The 18,898-nt window shown below is 38.7% G+C and overlaps 1 protein-coding gene across 1 annotated transcript in view; it reads left to right on the top strand.

The window, feature by feature from the left end:
• The first annotated feature begins 13,070 nt into the window (after positions 1 to 13,070).
• OOSP2 (oocyte secreted protein 2) overlaps positions 13,071 to 18,898 on the top strand; it is an 8,036-nt gene continuing 2,208 nt past the window's right edge. The window contains exons 1-3 of the mRNA XM_011974354.1: positions 13,071 to 13,317; positions 16,287 to 16,465; positions 17,475 to 17,578. Of these exons, the coding sequence (XP_011829744.1) occupies positions 13,170 to 13,317; positions 16,287 to 16,465; positions 17,475 to 17,578 (431 nt within the window). The 5' untranslated portion in view covers positions 13,071 to 13,169. The remainder of the gene's footprint in view (positions 13,318 to 16,286; positions 16,466 to 17,474; positions 17,579 to 18,898) is intronic.

The following is an 18,898-nucleotide window of genomic DNA, read 5'->3' as shown; positions in this document are numbered from 1 at the left end:
GATAGCACCACTGCACTCCGGCCTGGGTGACAGAGTGAGATTGTCTTTAAAAAAAAAAAAAAAAGCCATTAGTCTCCTCCTTTTGGATCAAGGAAAGAAGTGGTACTTATGGCAATGGAGTCAAGGCAATGAACATGTAAATGTGGTGATAAGTTACATGTCATTTAAACTCCTCCTTCTGATTCTTGAGATCTAGATGCCTTTTTGCAGCTGATATCATCATATTCACCTTTTAATTAATTATTGGATAGTCTAAACTTGCAGAAAGTAGTTTTGTAGTCACTGTTTTCTGTTTGTTTGTTTGTTTTGAGACAGAGTCTCACTCTTGTCCAGGCTGGAGAGCAGTGGCGTGATCTCAGATCACTGCAACCTCTGCTTCCTGGGTTCAAGCCATTCTCCTGCCTCAGCCTCCCCTGCCTCAGCCTCCCCTGCCTCAGCCTCTCAAGTAGCTGGGATTACAGGCATCCATCACCATGCCAGACTAATTTTTATATTTTTAATAGAGATGAGGTATCATCATGTTGGCCAGGCTGGTCTCGAACTCCTGACCTCAGGTGATCTGCCTGCCTCACCTCCCAAAGTGCTGGGATTACAGGCATGAGCCACTGCACCTGGCGTGTAATCACTGCTTTTATGCAATGTAAATTTTTCCTCGATGCTTGACAGCATCTTGAAGGTCATTTTCTGGTTGTTAGACTGGTGAAGTCTAGTGGAATACAACTTAATACTAGAATTTCATACTTAACTTAGTTTTCTTCCTTCCCTTCTTTCCAGTTCCAGCTATGCTGGGGTTTGAGGTTTTGGAGTAGATTCTTAAATGTGATCTTTTTGTGGTTTTGACATCTGTTCTCTTCCCCTACCTTTCCTGTGTTGGCTGGGATAGGGTAATGGTATTAAGACATGAAAAGAGAAAATGTCTCTTTGCTGAAATGGTTGTAGGGGTCTTTTGGCCAACACTGAGCATAGGTGCCTTCTCAGTGGTGGGTCCAAATGCTGGTCTTCCTCACTTAACGACTTTTTGAATGGGTCTATCATGAACATCAGATTTGATCCTTGGATTTCTCACCCGGTGCTGATTGTCTTAAGGGGAATCTTGGCAATATAGTTCAATCCCATCTGCTATCTATATAGGCATCCACTAAGCTCTCAAAAAAATGGTTTCAATAGCAGATTATAAAAGTAAAGGCTATTATGCCTTATCTATTTGCAGTCCATTTTTCTCCCAGATCAAATAGGCCAGGACATATTAGCCCTTCTAAATTCAACAAGAGATATAGAAAATTTGAATGAGATTTTAGCCTTCCTTTACACATGCACTCCGAATCTGAATCATTCTCCTGCAACTACATACATGCTGGCTTTGGGAGACGAGCAAACTACATTCCTTTTTCTTACATGCAGGGAAGAAAAGACCAGCAGTGGGAATAAACACTGCAGCTTCTAAGATAGGATGGGGAAGGGTTGAGATGGTGGTTAAAGGTGGTGAAATCTGTTTTTTAACCTTGGAATGGGGTGTGTCTATGTCTCTATTTCCTGCCTAAGATTTTGGTGGTAGAATCTTTTTGCATACATATGGGTCTCTGTTTTCAATTTATAATCTTGGGATGTGTGTGTGGCCTGGCTTGGTTGAGCCATAGTCCATTCAGCATAGAGAGAACGTTTGTCACATCTAACAATCATTCTGCTTTTCAAAACTTTTATTGACCCCAGAGCCTCAAAGTCAAGTCTAGGATCAATTCTGGGTCAATAAGTAACATCCTATTCAAGATTCTGTTACAATTTAGATTTATTGAGCTATTTTATTTGTTGAGCTAGTTTATTTAGATTTATTGAGCTATTTTGCCTTTCCTCCACAAGTCAGTTATTTTGGGTTATCACTTAAAACGAACCTATCTAATATATATTTTTCCCACAAAAAATCTGTACAGCTATGAATCCTGTGCTTTTCTTTTGTTTTTTTTTTTTTGTTTGTTTGCTCTGCATTTAGGCTTAAATTCCCATCTGCGATGCATTTTGGAATGAGTGGGTTTGATGCCAACACCTTGAAAGAAATCCCTCAAAAATCAAAAACAAGAGTCACCAGCTCCCACACAAAGTAAAACATGGGCACCTAATTTTAAAAGTGTTAATAAGGTGAGAATATTAAGGTTGTTTATTTTATAGTTAACCACTATTTGTTAAATATAACTTCGAGGAAGGCAATAATGTAAATTCCTATTTGAATACTGCATGCTGAAATTGCTCTGGTTTTAATGGGAACCCTGTAGAATTAGGTATCATCGTCTGTACTTGGATACAGTTATAAATTTCTTGTTGCACATAAACATGAATAGGTTCCATACTGGTCAGTTTCCTTACCTGTTCTCTCAGGTACTAAATTGTTCATTTTCAATATAGTCTGTGACAAAATGAAATTGTTGTCATAGAAGGCCCATACCAGATCTCTAATTTCACACTAATATTTGCAGAAAAACATGTCTGTATACATATATGTGTATAAAATAAGTAGGCAGATAGATAAACTAGGCTTAAATTCAGAGGAAGTCGCTACATCTAATTAGCACTTTTCCTAAGATTAATACCTGTAGAAGACACTCTTCGTACGATTTTTCTACTGAGCTTATTTTAAAAGGAGGCCAGAAAACTTGTGCATATTGACAATAGCCTTGAAGTTGACATTTCATGAAGAAATAAGCTTTGTTCTGGAGATCTGAAAACCACTAAAATCAAAGTTGAAATGTATAATATAATTACTTGATAGTTTCGGAAAGGCGGTGATCTAGCCAACACATAGATGCTAATCCCTTCTAATAGCATAATATCTAATGGTTATATTTGATATAGTTGGGTAATTCCATAGATTACATTTCAGGGTAGAAATGTGATTTTTTTTTCACATTACTTCTAATTGAGCACCCATGAGTTCTCTGAACATGTTTTCTTTTTAGGTAAGTTTATATTTAAGCAGCTCTTAACTGCTTTTTCCCCCAATCCTACAGGAGCGACTCTACAAGAAGTCACTGCATCAATAATGCCTGTGTGATAACACCCTCTCCTCCCCAAAGCACCGCAGCAAGTGGTACCTACTTGCTGAGAACCAGTTTCATCAATACTGTTGATGTGTCTGTACAAAGATGAGTAGCAATATCTGTTACCAGTTTCACTACATTTTGGAGTTTGGGATAACATATCTATACCATGATATTTACATCGTTTAATGAGTTAATTTTATGAAATTGCCATTCTAACTCTGAAATCATATTCATACGTAATAAAACTTGCCTATACCCACTGCGTACTTTTCTGAATTAACATTCAGCATTTTTATGATTTAGTTGCTCACTTTAGTTTTACCCATTATGCTTAGCAACTACGTCTCAGTGAAATAGATTTAAATCTCCCTCTTTTATAATGCACTCAAAAGGAGGATTTTCCCATCAGTCCTTCATCTTTGGCTTTCTATACTGCTTTTTTGTTTTCTGTTTCCTGGTAATGTCTCATGAGGAAACATTGTAAACTTATATTTGACATTGTGCATTTCTTTCCTATTACCTTGATAAAGCAAGAATCTAGAAGAAAATAAGATTCCAATTGCTTTTTGGCCTAATTCTGAAAGTGTTGAAACCATATAGGGTCACAACTACACCATCACACTACCCTTCCCACCATTAGTGCTTCGGTGGAGATTTTCTTAGTGAACAAGATCACCTGCTCTGCCTTCTGAGGCTCCTGAACTGATTGGCAAAATGTCGAGCAGGGAGATCCAGCTATGAATCCCAAGTAAGAATTCCCATTGCATGGAGGGTGGCAAAGATAACAGTGCCAAGCACCAGGAGTGGGAGCTCACATAACTAGGCCCACTGAATCTTGGAGTTGCCAAGGAAGACTCAGCACACACAAGGCACTGGTTGGAACCAGTGTCTCTTTTTGTGTTGGGAAAGAAGAAAAGGTGCAGCAAGGAGAAAAGATGAAGCAAAATCAGCATTTGTTGTGTGTACTAGTCTCCCATGTAGGTCCCTCCTGATAGCCAATGCAAAGTGGGGGATCATGCACCCCTCTGGAGCTGTAGGCAAAGACCCTCTTACCTTACCACAGGGGGTAGGTATACCTCTACCTATACCAGCCAAGTGCCATATGACACCCACACCTTAAGCAATACAGGGAATGTGCCTTGTGTGCCCAGAGCAGGGAAATGATTCCTTCTAATAAACAACTTGGAACCAGTGACAACTTGGCTCCCAGTTTCCATATAGCACAGTGTCCCAGGCCTAGCGAAATCCCTCAGAGGGACGGCAGGTTCCACAATAGCTGCTTTTCCCAACACACAAGTGCTCACAACTCAGATTATGCTGATCACAGTTTGGATCCCAGGTGGAAAGATGTCTAATTTAAATTGCCTAGTATATCTCTGGAAGTGAACTCTTGTGCCTTTGGGTAGTATACTGTGCAAGAGTAGAGGTGCCAGACTCATTCCAGGGAGCCTGAACCAGAAAGTACCACCTACATGAGCAGGGATGCGTGCACACAAACGATCTTTACTCAAAGCAAGGTCAGTCTTCTTCCATAGGGAAAACTGGTAGTCGCGGCGGAACATGCTTATGGCTAGATTTCTCGCTCCTGGGAGGGAGGAAAACTCATGGACACAAGAAAACGTGAAAAAGGTCTCTCTCCACCTCTTTATTTATTTATTTATTTATTTATTTATTTATTTATTTTTGAGACGGAGTCTCGCTCTGTCGCCCAGGCTGGAGTGCAGTGGCCGGATCTCAGCTCACTGCAAGCTCCGCCTCCCGGGTTTACGCCATTCTCCTGCCTCAGCCTCCCGAGTAGCTGGGACTACAGGAGCCCGCCACCTCGCCCGGCTAGTTTTTTGTATTTTTTAGTAGAGACGGGGTTTCACCGTGTTAGCCAGGATGGTCTCGATCTCCTGACCTCGTGATCCGCCCGTCTCGGCCTCCCAAAGTGCTGGGATTACAGGAGTGAGCCACCGCGCCCGGCCACCTCTTTAGATAAAATTTATTTTTGCTAGATCTGAAAGTACCTCTCTTTCCCCTCTAGAAATGGGGATTTTTGTTCCAAGAGAATACAAATTTGAGTTGTCTAGAACTGCTGAATAACTTAGCTGAGCTGCTGGGCTTGGTTGACTAACAGGTACCTAACTATGTCAATTTCCTGACCTTCAATCCTTCCCAAGACAGCTGAAGCCAGAAAAGAGCTAGGATCTGTTGAAGGGACTGAATACTTTTGTTTTTGAAATGAAAATGACAGTACAAATGTCATCTTGAATATGTGTGATTCTTTTACTATTTTTATTTCTTTCCACCTTGAGTAAAATTAAAGATGCAGCATGACTAGGCCTGACCTTTCTCTTTTATTTTGGAGATGGAGTCTCGCTCTGTCACCCAGGCTGGGATTCAATGGGCACAATCTTGACTCACTGTAACCTCCACCTCCTGGGTTCAAATGATTCTTCCATTTCAGCCTCCTCAGTAGCTGGGATTACAGGCACCCACGATCATGCCCGGCTAATTTTTGTATTTTTGTAGAGATGGGGTTTCACCATGTTGGCCAGGCTGGTCTTGAACTCCTGACCTCAGCTGATCCACCTGCCTCAGCCTCCCAAAGTACTGGGATTATAGGGGCAAGCCACCATGTCTGGCCACTTGGCCTAATCTTTCATTTCAATAAACCCTAGTAGATTTTTGACTACTCCTGGAAATATAAATCCTAGTTAAAAGATATTTTTGGGCTCTTATAAAAAAGTTAAAAAAATTCTGATGCTTGCCAGGTTGCAGAGAAAAGGGAACAATTACATACTGCTGGTGGGAATGTAAATTAGCTCAGTCATTGTGGAAAGCAGGGTGGCAATTCCTCCAAGAACTTAGAGCTGTCATTCAACCCAGAAATCCCGTTATTGGTTATATGCCCAAAGGAATATGTCATTCTACCATAAAGACACGTGTTTGTCCCAGCACTATTCACAATAGTAAAACCATGGAATCAACCTAAATACCCATCAATGGTAGACTGGGCACAGATAATATGGTACATAGACACTATGGAATTCTATACAGCCATAGAAAAGAATGAGACATGTCCTTTGCAACAACATGAATGGAGCTGGAGGCCATAATCTTATGTGAAGTAATGCAGGAACAAAAAACCTAATACCGTGTATTCTCACCTATAAGTAGGAGCCAAACCTTGAGTACACGTGGACACAAATAAGGGAACGACAGACACCAGGGCCTACTTGAAGGATGGAGGGTGGGAGGAGGGAGAGGGTAGAAAACCGCCCATCAGTTACTATGCTAATTACCTGGGTGACTAATCTGTACACTAAGCCCCATGACACGCAGTTCACCTATATAACAAACCTGTCCATGTACCCCTGAACCTAAGATTTAACAAGAGCCATCTGCTGCCCTCATTGCAATAGGAGCCATGCATTTATTTAACAATCACTACAGTAATGAGGCAGGTAACTCATTAACTCTACCTGAAAAGTCTCAGTAGTGAATTCAATTGACCAAAATCTCTACATGTTAGAATGAGGTTTTGATCCAGATGCTTTTGGTTTTAGACCTTAATTTTTGACATTTAATGTCTGATACTTAGAAAAAATCTTAAGTTTTTAAATTTAACTTTTAATGTAAGTATTCACTAATTCCAAGCATAATGATTTCAGGAATATACAGTGTATCAAAGGGAGATACGATGGATAATTCTTATTTTTGATAAGGATTTGTACAGCTGTGAAGCTGAAGAAACAATGTCTCTGGGTTAAAGAATCTTACAATTTCCTGGAGGCATAGCAGCAAGAGGCTGGCCAGTCCGAAAGTTGGTGAAAATTGTTTTTGACTTGAAAGGTTAGAGTCAAGGGTCAAGAGAAGTGGTATAATTGACGATATATTTTGCAGGATATTAAAACATACAAATGGTTTGGACATAGAGTGTGAGAAACACACTGGAATCAAACATTTCTCCTGTGATTGGGGGCTATAAGTGGGTGACTTGTGGTGCTACTTAGATGGGAAAGATTTCTTTGGGTGTCAACACTTAATGTTTGTACAGGCTTAAAAATTCAGCATCTTTTAAGCTTAGCAGTTTTGCTGGTTTTCTCTCTTTCTACCTTGCATTCTTCATCAGTACTCAGATGGGATTTTTGCTAATCACACCAAAAAAGGTTGGGCTCAGCCTTAATGTGCTTAGGGGAGTTAGCAGGTTTTGTCCTCCTTAGTAGTTGTGACAAAACGTAGAATCAAGGCAAACTGAAAGTCAGCGCCCTGGTCAGAGAATGGGACAAAGTGGGGCACAGGTAGGTGTCAGATGGGTGTGATCAGAGATGGCCTCTACGACTGCTGCCACCCGAATAATCCTAACAAAGGCATTTAAGTAATGCAGTCCTCCCATTCCTTTGCTTCTAGCATATAGAGTGTAACCCAGATAGCTACAGAGAAAACTGCTGTCATATGTATTGTTTAATTTTGATAAAGCTAATCCATTATTTCCACATATGAGTTCATTATGCTAAGATATACTTTGGGTAATACAAATAATTACACATGTGGTCTCTGCCAAGAATACTTTGAACAAAGTACATAACGGCTTTAAAATTTCTGTATGCACTTGCTTTATTCTGCATGTGTGTTATAGAAAGGTTGTTTTATATTGGGATAAGGTCACAATGGTGGTGTAGTTTGAGTTGCCCCAAATCTTACACAAACACACAGTGCAACTAATATATTGAAAGAAAGCGCACAGACTGTTATCTTTAGAACTTAGTGATCAGGTATCCCTAAAAATTGTAGAACACAATGAATGGAACCAACCAACTGCCAATATGAGGCCCTCTACAAGGTTTCATGCAAGCTCGGGAATAATTGCTAATGGGATTCTTTTATTCTTATTTTTTTAATTGGATCAATGAATCCAAATTAGCACATATAACTGCTTTAAGTTTTTTTTTTAGTAGTAATATCCATCATGCTTGTTGAATTTTTAAACAGTTTAATAATTTGTTAGTTGATTCTCTTTTTTAAAAATAAGTTGATTATATCAGCTGAAACTAATATTGATATTAACTATTTCAGGCCAGGCACAGTGGCTCACACCTGTAATTCTAGCACTTTGGGAGGCCACGGCAGGTGGATTGCTTGAACCCAGGAGTTTGAGACCAGCCTGGGCCACATGGCAAAACCACATCTCTACAAAAATTAGCCAGGCATGGTAGTGGGTGCCTGTAGTCCCAGCTACTCAGGAGGCTGAGGTAGGAGGATCATCTGAGCCCAGGAAGTCGAGACTGCAGTGAGCCGTGATCGTGCTACCGCACTCCAGCCTGGGTGACAGAGTGAGATCCTGTCTCAAACAAACAAAAAGTAACTATTTCAAATATATAAACTTTTTGTCTCTTGTTGGAATGCAATAAATTTTTTTTTTCTGCAATAGCAAAGTTATAGGCCTTGTTTTGTGCCTAGTTTTAATGGAAAGAATTATTTTCCGTATGATGTATCTCTGGGTATATTCTTGATATATTAATTCTTCTGGCCAAATTTTAAAAAATCTTGCTTCTGCAACAGCATCCTTTCTCAGTGATCACTGTTTGTCTTTAGGAGATCCTCCCTGGTTGAAATTTCTCTTTTCCAGTTTATTGGGGTTTCTAGGGATCGAACATTGAACTGCTCACCCCATCTATACATATCACTCCCTTGGAGAGTTTATTCAATCTCATTGTTTTAATTAACATCTGTATGCTGATGGCTTCAAGTTATATCTCTGTCCTGGACTTTACCCCTGAAAGGTAGACTCAGTTATTCATTTTCCTCTACAACATATTAACGTGGCTGTTCAAAACAGTGTTTAACCAAAGTATGTATAACATGGACACTCCTATATTCCTTTCCCACTCCAAACCTCCACCTTTAGCCTTCCCTATGGGAATGTCACAAAGATATTCTGTCCTTCCCTATGGGAATGTCACAAAGATATTCTGTCCTACGTATTTCTCTTAAAAAGTTACAGTCTTGCCTTTTACATATCTAAATAAGATCTATGTAACATAATAATAGATCTATGTAACATAAAAGTTACCATCTTAACCATTTTAAGTGTACAATTCAGTAGTGTTTAGTACATTTACATTGGCATGTAACAGAACTCTTCATCTGTACATTGTGAACAGAACTCTTCATTTACAACTCTTTACAGTTGTAAAACTGTAACTCTATAGCTGTTAAACAACTTTGCAGCCACAATGTGATAATGCTGGCTGCTCAGACTTTCAATTTTTTTAAATTTTTGTGAGTACATAGTGGGTGTATATATTTATGGGGTCCCTGAGATATTTTGATACAGGCATGCAGTGCATAATAGTCGCAATAATAGTCGCACCATGGAGAATGGGATATCCATCTCCTCAAGCATGTATCCTTTGCAGTATGAAGAATCTGATTATACTCTTCATTATTTTAAAATGTACAATTAAGTTATGACTGACTATAGACACCCTGTTGTGCTATTAAATAGTAAGTCTTATTCATTCTATTTTTTTTGTACCTGATAACCATCCCCATCGCCCCCCTACTACCTTTCCCAGCTTCTGGTAACCATCCTTCTACTCTCTGTGTCCATGAGTTCAATTGTTTTGATTTTTAGATCCCACAAATAAGTGAGACCATGTGATGTTTGTCTTTCTATGCATGGCTTATTTCACTTCGCATAATGGCCTCTAGCTCCATCCCCGTTGCTGCAAATGACAGGATCTCATTACGTTTTATGGCTGAATAGTACTCCGTGTGTATAAGTACCACATTTTCTTTATCCATTCATCTGATGATGGACACTTAGGTTGCTTCCAAATCTTAGCTATTGTTAACAGTTCTGCAACAAACATGCCAGTCTAGATATCTCTTCAATATACTGATTTCCTTTTTTTTGGGTATATATGCTGCTCAGAATTTTTGATGTCAGGACTTCCTTTAGACTATTAAAAATATTGAATTATGAAGAGCTTTTATTTATATGGCTTTTATCCTTCCATATTACCACATTAGAAATTAAAAGTGAGATGAGATCACTTGGACACAGGAAGGGGAACATCACACACTGGGGCCTATTGTGGGGTGGGGGGATGGGGGAGGGATAGCATTAGGAGATATACCTAATGTAAATGACGAGTTAATGGGCGCAGCACACCAACATGGCACATGTATACATATGTAACAAACCTGCACATTGTGCACATGTACCCTAGAACCTAAAGTATAAAAAAAAAAATTAAAAGTGAGTTAAAAATATTTATTAAGTAATTAAAAATAAGTAATAAACCCAACAGGTGTTAACATAAAATAGTGAACATTTAGTGAAAAATTGCTGTTTTCCAAAAAAAAGAGTGACATTGTTTTATATTCGCATTTTTGCAAGTCTCTTGTCTGGCTAACTAGAAGACAATTGAATTATCATATCTGCTTCTGCATTCAGTCTTTGTAATACGTCACTTTGGTTAATGTACATAAAGAAAACCCTGCCTCACACAGATACGTGGTTGGAAGAAAGAAGAGTATTTTAAAAGCCTTTTCAGATAATTGTGGCTATTTTTTTTTTTTTTTTGATACTGCGCCAAAACTTGCCAAGGGGCAGTATCTTCAAGGTTTGTTGCAACATGGGATCTGAAAATATATCAATAAACTCTTCATACTTATTCCCATTAAAATCCACTGGTCCCTGTTGTGCTTTGCCCTGAATGTTTCTGTAACATCATGTGCAGATAATTTGGAAAGTTTTAGTTCAGAGTTATGCAGATGTTTTAAACGATGACATTTTATTATGCAATACAAGAAATCATAGTTAAGATATCACCACTGGGCTTCCAAGCTCACAGTAGAGAACACAACTTTTTCAAAATTCAAATTTTTCCTTTAAGCTTGAATTTCATCACTGGGTTTAATTGTTGTTAGTTGTTTTCTTTGAAGTGACAAGCTTACATCATTCCATTTCAAAAAATGTCAAATACCCACAGGCAAATAATCGTTGTTTGTTTGATAGTCAGTCTTTAAGTAAAGATGGTGTTCTGGGTTACAAGCGGCTAGTTCAGCTCACAGCTCCAATAACTGCAGAGTTTCCTTGAGACACTCTTCATACTTTGATATGCAGCAGAAGTGTATTATGCATACTTTCTATTTTATCACTCTGAATACTAAAAAGGTATGCATTCAAGGGTTGGCGTTTAATAAAACAAATACTTTTTACTGCTCCAAGACTTAAGTGAAACTGGCTTTTCCCCTTTACTGTGAGTGTGTGAAGACTACAATGATGACTAACAAACCAACACATTGTGCCACTACCTTGATTGCTGCTCAAGAGGCAGCAGCGTCTCCCACCACTTTTTTTTGCACACCTGTGCGAATGTCAACATTGCGAAAAAGAAAATGTGTTATTGTTATTGTGAAAATAGATTTGACCCCATGGACCCCTCCATCATCTCAGGTCCAATTATTGAGAACCACTGTAGTAGAAGAATGTCCTTATTTATTGGATAATATACTTCAAAATATTTAGGGTCAAGGGAACATCTTATCAGTAACCTACTCTCAAAAGGTTCAGGAAAAATAAAGTTTTTTGTACTATAGTTGCAACATTTCCCTAAGTTATCAACTGTTTTAAAATATTTGTTTTATCTCTGCTTTATCTCCATCTATTTTACATTAAAGTTATATTTAAATTCCATTACTCTTTCACGGTAAAATTCTGTATTAAAATTGGAATTTCTGGAAAATGAACTTTGTTCATTCTGCGGCTTTGAGTAATCCTTGAAACATTGCATAAAATCCTGTTACTAACTGTGCTTCAAGACAGAGGAAATAGTTACATATTCGATATTTTTTTGTACACTATTAACTTGAGTGAGACTGTTTACATTTGCTATGTCTTATTCACAATAAATTTACAGAGAATATATCTCCTTTTTACAGAGTATGAATAGGAGCCTTAACTTGTTTAACTAACTTTCTCAAACGTAAATACAAGAAACTGGCCAATGATTCCTTTTGAAACAATATTAGATGTTTTACATAGGCAAGACTTAAAGGCTGCATATGAAGTTAATAAATTTTAGACCCTGAAAATGTTCACAACATCAGAAAAATGTTTAAAAAAACAAAAGATGAAAAAATAATATGTAGACTTACCCTTCTCTTTCTCTAATACTCTTTCCTCATTGGTGGTTGGCGACTGGGTACTCCAGGCTTTCCTGAGGCAGAGCACTGTGTGGGTCACAGCTCTGGGAATCTCACTGTCCACAAGAGAATGTCATGTCAGAAATGGAAATCCTTCTTAAATACATAGGGAAGCTCTGTGTATGTAGTAATTTGACAGCAGATTGTAACATTGAAAATATAATTCAGAGATGACTAAAAACAAAGGCATTTAATTCAGCCTCTTTGAATTTTATTTACCGTTAGCCTTTGATTTTCAAGTATCCTTAAAACCACACAGTCACGTTCACGCCATGACTAACATTTTAAAAAAAATACAATAAAAATCTATGGCTGGAACTTTTATTCTCCTTGAGTATTGGAATGAATTATACATATAAACTTCTTATACCGATAAAGTTATGTATGTATATATATGCATATAAAATATTCTCTTGTCTCAGGTTTGAAATGACTAAAGTTACTAACACATTAATTTAGAAAGAACACAGATGGATTTGTCAACTTTCCTAACACCAATAGACCTGGCTTTCCTTTGGGTGCCTGTCTCTTCCTAGGGATTTATGTTCCTGGTCAAGTCACTTTCTCATTTCTGCTTTGCTTCTTCCAGCCAAACCCATAGAAATGAAGGAAATAGTCTTTTGATTTCAAGTATGAAAGATCTAGGCTGTTCTCATATTAGATGGAAACTTACAACACCTGAACGTTAGCTAGTAAGAACAGTTTCCTGTAATTTAGTATTTACTGGAAGCATTGTGTGCCATGCCATCCTCCTGATGTTTGTAGCAGGCCTTGTACAGACTGTTATCAAATAACACTTTTTTCTTGATATGTCTCTTTGAGCTTCAGTGTTTGGATAATCAAGAGAGTCTCAGCCTTTAGGTAGTTGACCCTGTGATAAGTACATCCTGTGAACTACCCAAATAAGGAGGAAAACGAAGGCAGCTGAGCCATGGGATGCCATATAAAAATCACTTAAACCAGTCGCCACTTCTTGTTTCCCGAGTCGTCCTGTGCTGGAGGTCTGCCCAGATGGTCTCCATGGCTTTAGAAGTCTTGATGCTCCTTGCTCTCTTGATCTGGACTGGTGCTGAGAACCTCCATGGTAAATAACAAGTTTTAGAGAATGCTTCCTTGAAGGAGTTAATCATAATGATCGCTTTCCATGCAGGCGTTTTACTCCCTGAAGAAATCCGATCTTATTCTAACTGGCTAGAAGAAGAAATGCTTTCAGGCCAGGTAGACTTGTGTCAATATACGGAGGATACCTTTTCTCTTTCTGCCTCAATGTCCCGGTTCTCAGACTTTTATTTGTCTCTCTCTGTTTTGGTCTTCTATCTTGAGACTCATTTGCAGAGGTTCTTCAGGAATAGTCCTTTGCTCTCTTTCAGTCTAACGTTTCAAACCCACTGCGAATTACTGGTGCTTGATTGTATCATATTGTAAGGTACTCAGTTGCCTCTTGGCTGATCTTCCTACTTCCAGACTCATGTTTTTGCTTGATGCTGATATTATTGCTGTTTTGTTCCCTTAAAAAGACTGCTCTGAACTTCACTCATGTTAAACTCATCAACTGTTCTGCAAAGTTAATAGAAGAAAGCTAAGTCAGCGAGTTGCTGTCTACAAGTTGATTCCAATGTATCTTTTCTGTTTTGCCTGGAATCCAAATGCTTGCCAGCTCCAAGGCCTGACTAAATGTAATCTGTAAAGTAGCATTTCAATATTACTTTTTATGTTCTTTACCGTTTCTTTTTGCAGACATCTCTCTGTTTTTAAAATTTGAAATGGAGTTTTTCTTTGAAACTGATATGTCAATTTCTTACCCATTTGGCCTGTAACACCTTTGGAAGCGAAGACCACATATCGCTTCTGATGTTTTTCCATTTTACCTAAGATGAGTTTTAAGAATGCCTAGATCAGTGCAGCTCCCCACCTAACAGTTAATTACTGAAATGAACAGCACATGGAGAGAAAGAGCGACCATGAATTCTGGCTATCTAGGGTGGGTAGGGTGTTGAGTCCCTGTCTTTCATGAAGCCCGAGCAAAGGAAGATTGTGCTGCAGTGAAAGTATCTATGTGTGTTTCTCAGGCTTTTCTCAGCTATTTGAGAGAATGTCAAACTAAAACTCGAGTTTCTGGCCAGGCACGGTGGCTCACACCTGGAATCCTAGCACTTTGGGAAGCCCGGACGGGAGCATCACCAGAAGTCAGGAGTTTGAGACCAGCCTGGCCAACATAGTGAAACCCCGTCTCTACTAAAAATACAAAAAGTAGCCTGGTGTGGTGGTGGGCATCTGTAATCCCAGCTACTTGGGAGGCTCAGGCAAGAGAATCACTTGAACCCAAGAGGCAGAGCTTGCAGTGAACCAATATCACACCACTGCCCTCCAGCCTGGGTGACACAGTGAGACTCTGGTCTCAAAAAAAAAAAAAAAAAGCAAAACTCCGTCTCAAAAACAAACAGGCCAGGCGCGGTGGCTCACGCCTGTAATCCCAGCACTTTGGGAGGCCGAGGTGGGTGAATCACGAGGTCAGGAGATCGAGACCATCCTGGCTAACACGGTGAAAACCCGTCTCTACTAAAAATACAAACAAAAACAAAAACAAAAACAAAAACTGGCTTGGCGGCAGGAGTCCCAGCTACTCAGAGGCTGAGGCAGGAGAACGGCGTGAACCCAGGAGGCGGAGTTTGCAGTGAGCCGAGATTACACCACTGCACTCCAGCCTGGGCGACAGAGTGAGACTCTGTCTAAAAAAAATAAAAAATAAAAAAAAACAACCCCCAAAACTCGACTTTCTAAGGTTAGTGTGAAAAAAATGCAGTGAAATCATAAGTATGGGCTTTCTGTGTGTCCATGTCCACTTATCCTTTCCATCCATCTTTAATCTTAGCTGCTGGAATTTATTTTCCTTTAGGAAGGACCTTCCTGACCATCTTTCCTAGGTGATGTGAGAACAGTATTTCAAACACATAGAGAATCGTGATTTAAAGGTTATGAGGCAAGAACACTTGCCTCCTCTACTCCTTTTCTGAAATGTGCATTGTCTTACCTTGTTGATTTCTCTCTAAAGGCGGGACTTCCAAGCTCCAGTGGTGGTGGAGTCCTCTGTGGCCACTTGCTCATTAATAATATAAATATGTACTTCTTAATGCTGAAAAGACTCAGTTCCTCCAAATGAATCTATTGCAAATAATGATTATTATTGACTTACGATTTAAATAAAGAGGATAAAGATGGCTTTTACAACAAAACTTGCATGGAGCTAACATCCCAGATAAAGGGCTTTCTCTCTCTTTTTCCTTTTATGGCTGAGATTGTTTCTGGTACTGGCTGCTCTAGACATGAATTCTACTGTTCTAGAACCACCCTTTCTCCTCTTTCTCTTTCCAAAAAGTACACTGGGATGCTATCACTTTTATTCTAATACACTGCAATTCACTTCTGCCCCCTATGTTTTGTCCTAAATAGATCACCCTCCATGGAATATAACTTATTTAGGAGAAATTAAGGGGCTATACAGTTATGCTTTTTTTTTTTTTTCCTTTGGAATCTCGCTCTGTCACCCAGGCCTGGAGTGCAATGGCGAGATCTCAGCTCACTGCAAGCTCCGCCTCCCGGGTTCACACCATTCTCCTGCCTCAGCCTCCCGAGTAGCTGGGACTACAGGTGCCCGCCACCACACCCGACTAATTTTTTTGTATTTTTAGTAGAGACGGGGTTTTACCGTGTTAGCCAGAATGGATCTCGTGATCTGCCCACCTCCGCCTCCCAAAGTGCTGGGATTACAGGCATGAGCCACTGTGCCCGGCCCAGTTATGCTTTTTCTTACTCTTGAATGTTCATCTTCCCACCTCCCCCATGAAATTACTGAAATCTAGTTACTTGGGGACATAATTAGATATTTTGGAAAATAATCTTAATAATGTTTATAAGAAAACCTTTAAGCCATGGTTACCCTTGCCAGAGAAATAAATGCCTTTTATTTATCACAAAGGACAGAATTGACTATTCTTTGAACACTTTCTTAAGATAGACATACTTCTGATGCTTTTCATATGGTTCTTTCCACAGTGAAAATAAATTGCTCTCTGGACTGGTTGATGGTGTCAGTTATCCCACTTGCAGAAAGCAGAAATCTGTATATATTTGCGGATGAATTACATCTGGGAATGGGCTGCCCTGCAAATTGGATACATACATATGTATATGAGTTTATATATCTTGTTCATGATTGTGGCATCAGGACAAGGGTGAGAACAGTGATTGTTTGTAAAAATACTAAATGTTTTGTCAGACTTTCATGCCTAATATTAAAATTGTCTTTTAAAAATCTAATCCTTGCTTCTCGTTGTAGTAATTTATGAGCAGAGGACAACGGAATTTCTCATTATTTCTCACTAAATATTGGGTCATTCTGTGTGCACAGGACCTTAGATCACAGATTTATAGACTGGCTAGTGAACTGATTCTAAGCTGCCTTTAGGCTACTACTATATTTTACTAAATATTAGCAGACTGCTTTAAATTTTATTTAATTCTTCTAATGTAGGAGGTCACCAATCTTGGGAAGCTCTATCATGTCCAATGTTAGGTAATTTGAAATCTCTCCATGTTCCATGAGGATTTGTGTCAACATATATGTGGATTTTCATTGAAATGAAATCTCTTGTTTGTTCTTCAGCTAGGCACAAATCCTAAACTGCGTTGTTATCCTGGGATATTATCTTCTCATAGATTCCCAAATTTAAACAATTTATATTCACACTACACAAATATTTTGGGCCAGTGACCAATGATAATGATCATTTTTGAATAAGGTATTTTATTTTAGAAATTAGGAACTCGGAGCTTCAGAAGGTGCTTTACCAAGTTTTCCTTGTTGGTGGTAGTTTAGATGCCAAACCAGGATGAATACTCTCCAAAGCTTGTGCTTTAAACCACTCTGTTATTTGACTTACAAATCACCTTTCTCAAAAGAACTGTTGGACACCTTTTCATTAATGAATCATAAAAATGGCTGTAAGTGGCAGTTTAAATTTGCTGCAATGAATTAAGACTGTTTTGTCCCCAGGCATTTTAAATTCACTCTTCAGGATAACGGTCCTCTTCTGTCCCAGTGAGTGGTCAGATCTTCATTTATACCTAAGAATGACACTAGCCATTTTTGAGATTGTGAATGTTTTTTACATCCTATTCATGTGTGTGTATTCCTCCTCTGTTACTCCAAATATCTTCCACTGAAATTTTGTGCTCTCCTAGGTCATTTCTGAGGAAACTCTCCTTTTTCAAACCGAGCTATACTTTACCCCAAGGAATATAGATCACAACCCCGAGGAAATCCATCTGGAGTGTTCTGCCTCTAGGTAAGTCCAGCAGATCTGATTCCTTTAGAATGTTTTAGCTTTACCTTTGCTTATGAGAAGCTTCTGCAGAAGCATAGATTTTAGAGAATATAACACGATTCACCCATAATTGTAAACAAAGCCCAAATTAGTATTTACACAAATATTTTAATGAATACTTTAAAATGTTTTCACATTTTAAATGCAATGTTTATTTTAGAATAAAAACATAGAGATTTATAATGGTCCTAACAGACAATCTAGTGTAACTAGGTCATTTTATAATAACTACAAAGCAGAGTCATTAAATACTCAGTCACCTTTAGTAAGTGATACAATTAAGCATTGAGACTATCTTTCAATGTTTTGTCCTTTATAATATTTTTTTCTGATATATTTTATTGCTCAATTTCATCTTGTAAGAGTAAGTGGCTAAAAATGTAAGAAAACCAATCCTTCATTTGATGCTAACTCATGGAGAATTCATGAAGGAAGGGCTTATCAGCCTAATCATTAAATGTACTTTGCTTGCAATTTTGTGGAACTGAGATATTGAATCCTAAGAGCTTCGTGTGAACTTTAAGACTAAGTGAAAAGGTATCCTGATACACTTTTGTTTTTTCACCATGCCATTGAAATATTTATGTTTTATAAATCTAAGTGATGAATCTTGGAAACTATCTCAAACCACAGGACAAATTTTATCCTTGCTTAATATATGGAAATAGTTGACATCACAGTAAGAATTTAGAGCTTAGCCAATGTGCAATGTCTTTTAATGTGATTATAGTACTTTTTTTCAGGGGGAGGCAGAATTTTTTTTTAAGTTTGGTAAAACATACATAATATAAAATACATTTTAAGTGTACAGTTCAGTCCTATTCAGTTCAGAAGATATTTGGAGTAACAGGGGAAGAATACATACACGTGAATAGGATGTAAATGGCATTAAGTCCGTTCACATTGTTAATACTTTTACTCGTCCCTTTAACTTATTTTCATAAAGGCTGAGGGGTTTAGTGATATTCTAGAAAGTAGTTGAACTCTAAATAGAAACCACCCCTTGATTCTCTGTCTCTCTCTCTCTCTCTCTCTGTCTCTGTCCCTGTCTGTCTCTGTCTCTCTGGTCTGTTCCTGTCTCTCTGGTCTGTCTCTCTGTCTCTCGCTCTCTCTCTCGCTCTGCCTCTCTCTTGCTCTCTCTCTCGCTCTGCCTCTGTCTCTCTCACTCTGCCTCTCTCTCTGTCTCTCTTGCTCTGCCTCTCTCTCTCTCTCTCACTCTGCCTCTCTCTCTCTCTCTCTCGCTCTGCCTCTCTCTCTCTTGCTCTGCCTCTGTCTCTCTCT

The sequence above is a fragment of the Mandrillus leucophaeus genome, unplaced genomic scaffold, assembly GCF_000951045.1.
Source record: "Mandrillus leucophaeus isolate KB7577 unplaced genomic scaffold, Mleu.le_1.0 Scaffold1443, whole genome shotgun sequence".
NCBI classification, from domain to species: domain Eukaryota; kingdom Metazoa; phylum Chordata; class Mammalia; order Primates; family Cercopithecidae; genus Mandrillus; species Mandrillus leucophaeus.
This window is presented reverse-complemented; position numbering and strand designations above follow the sequence as displayed.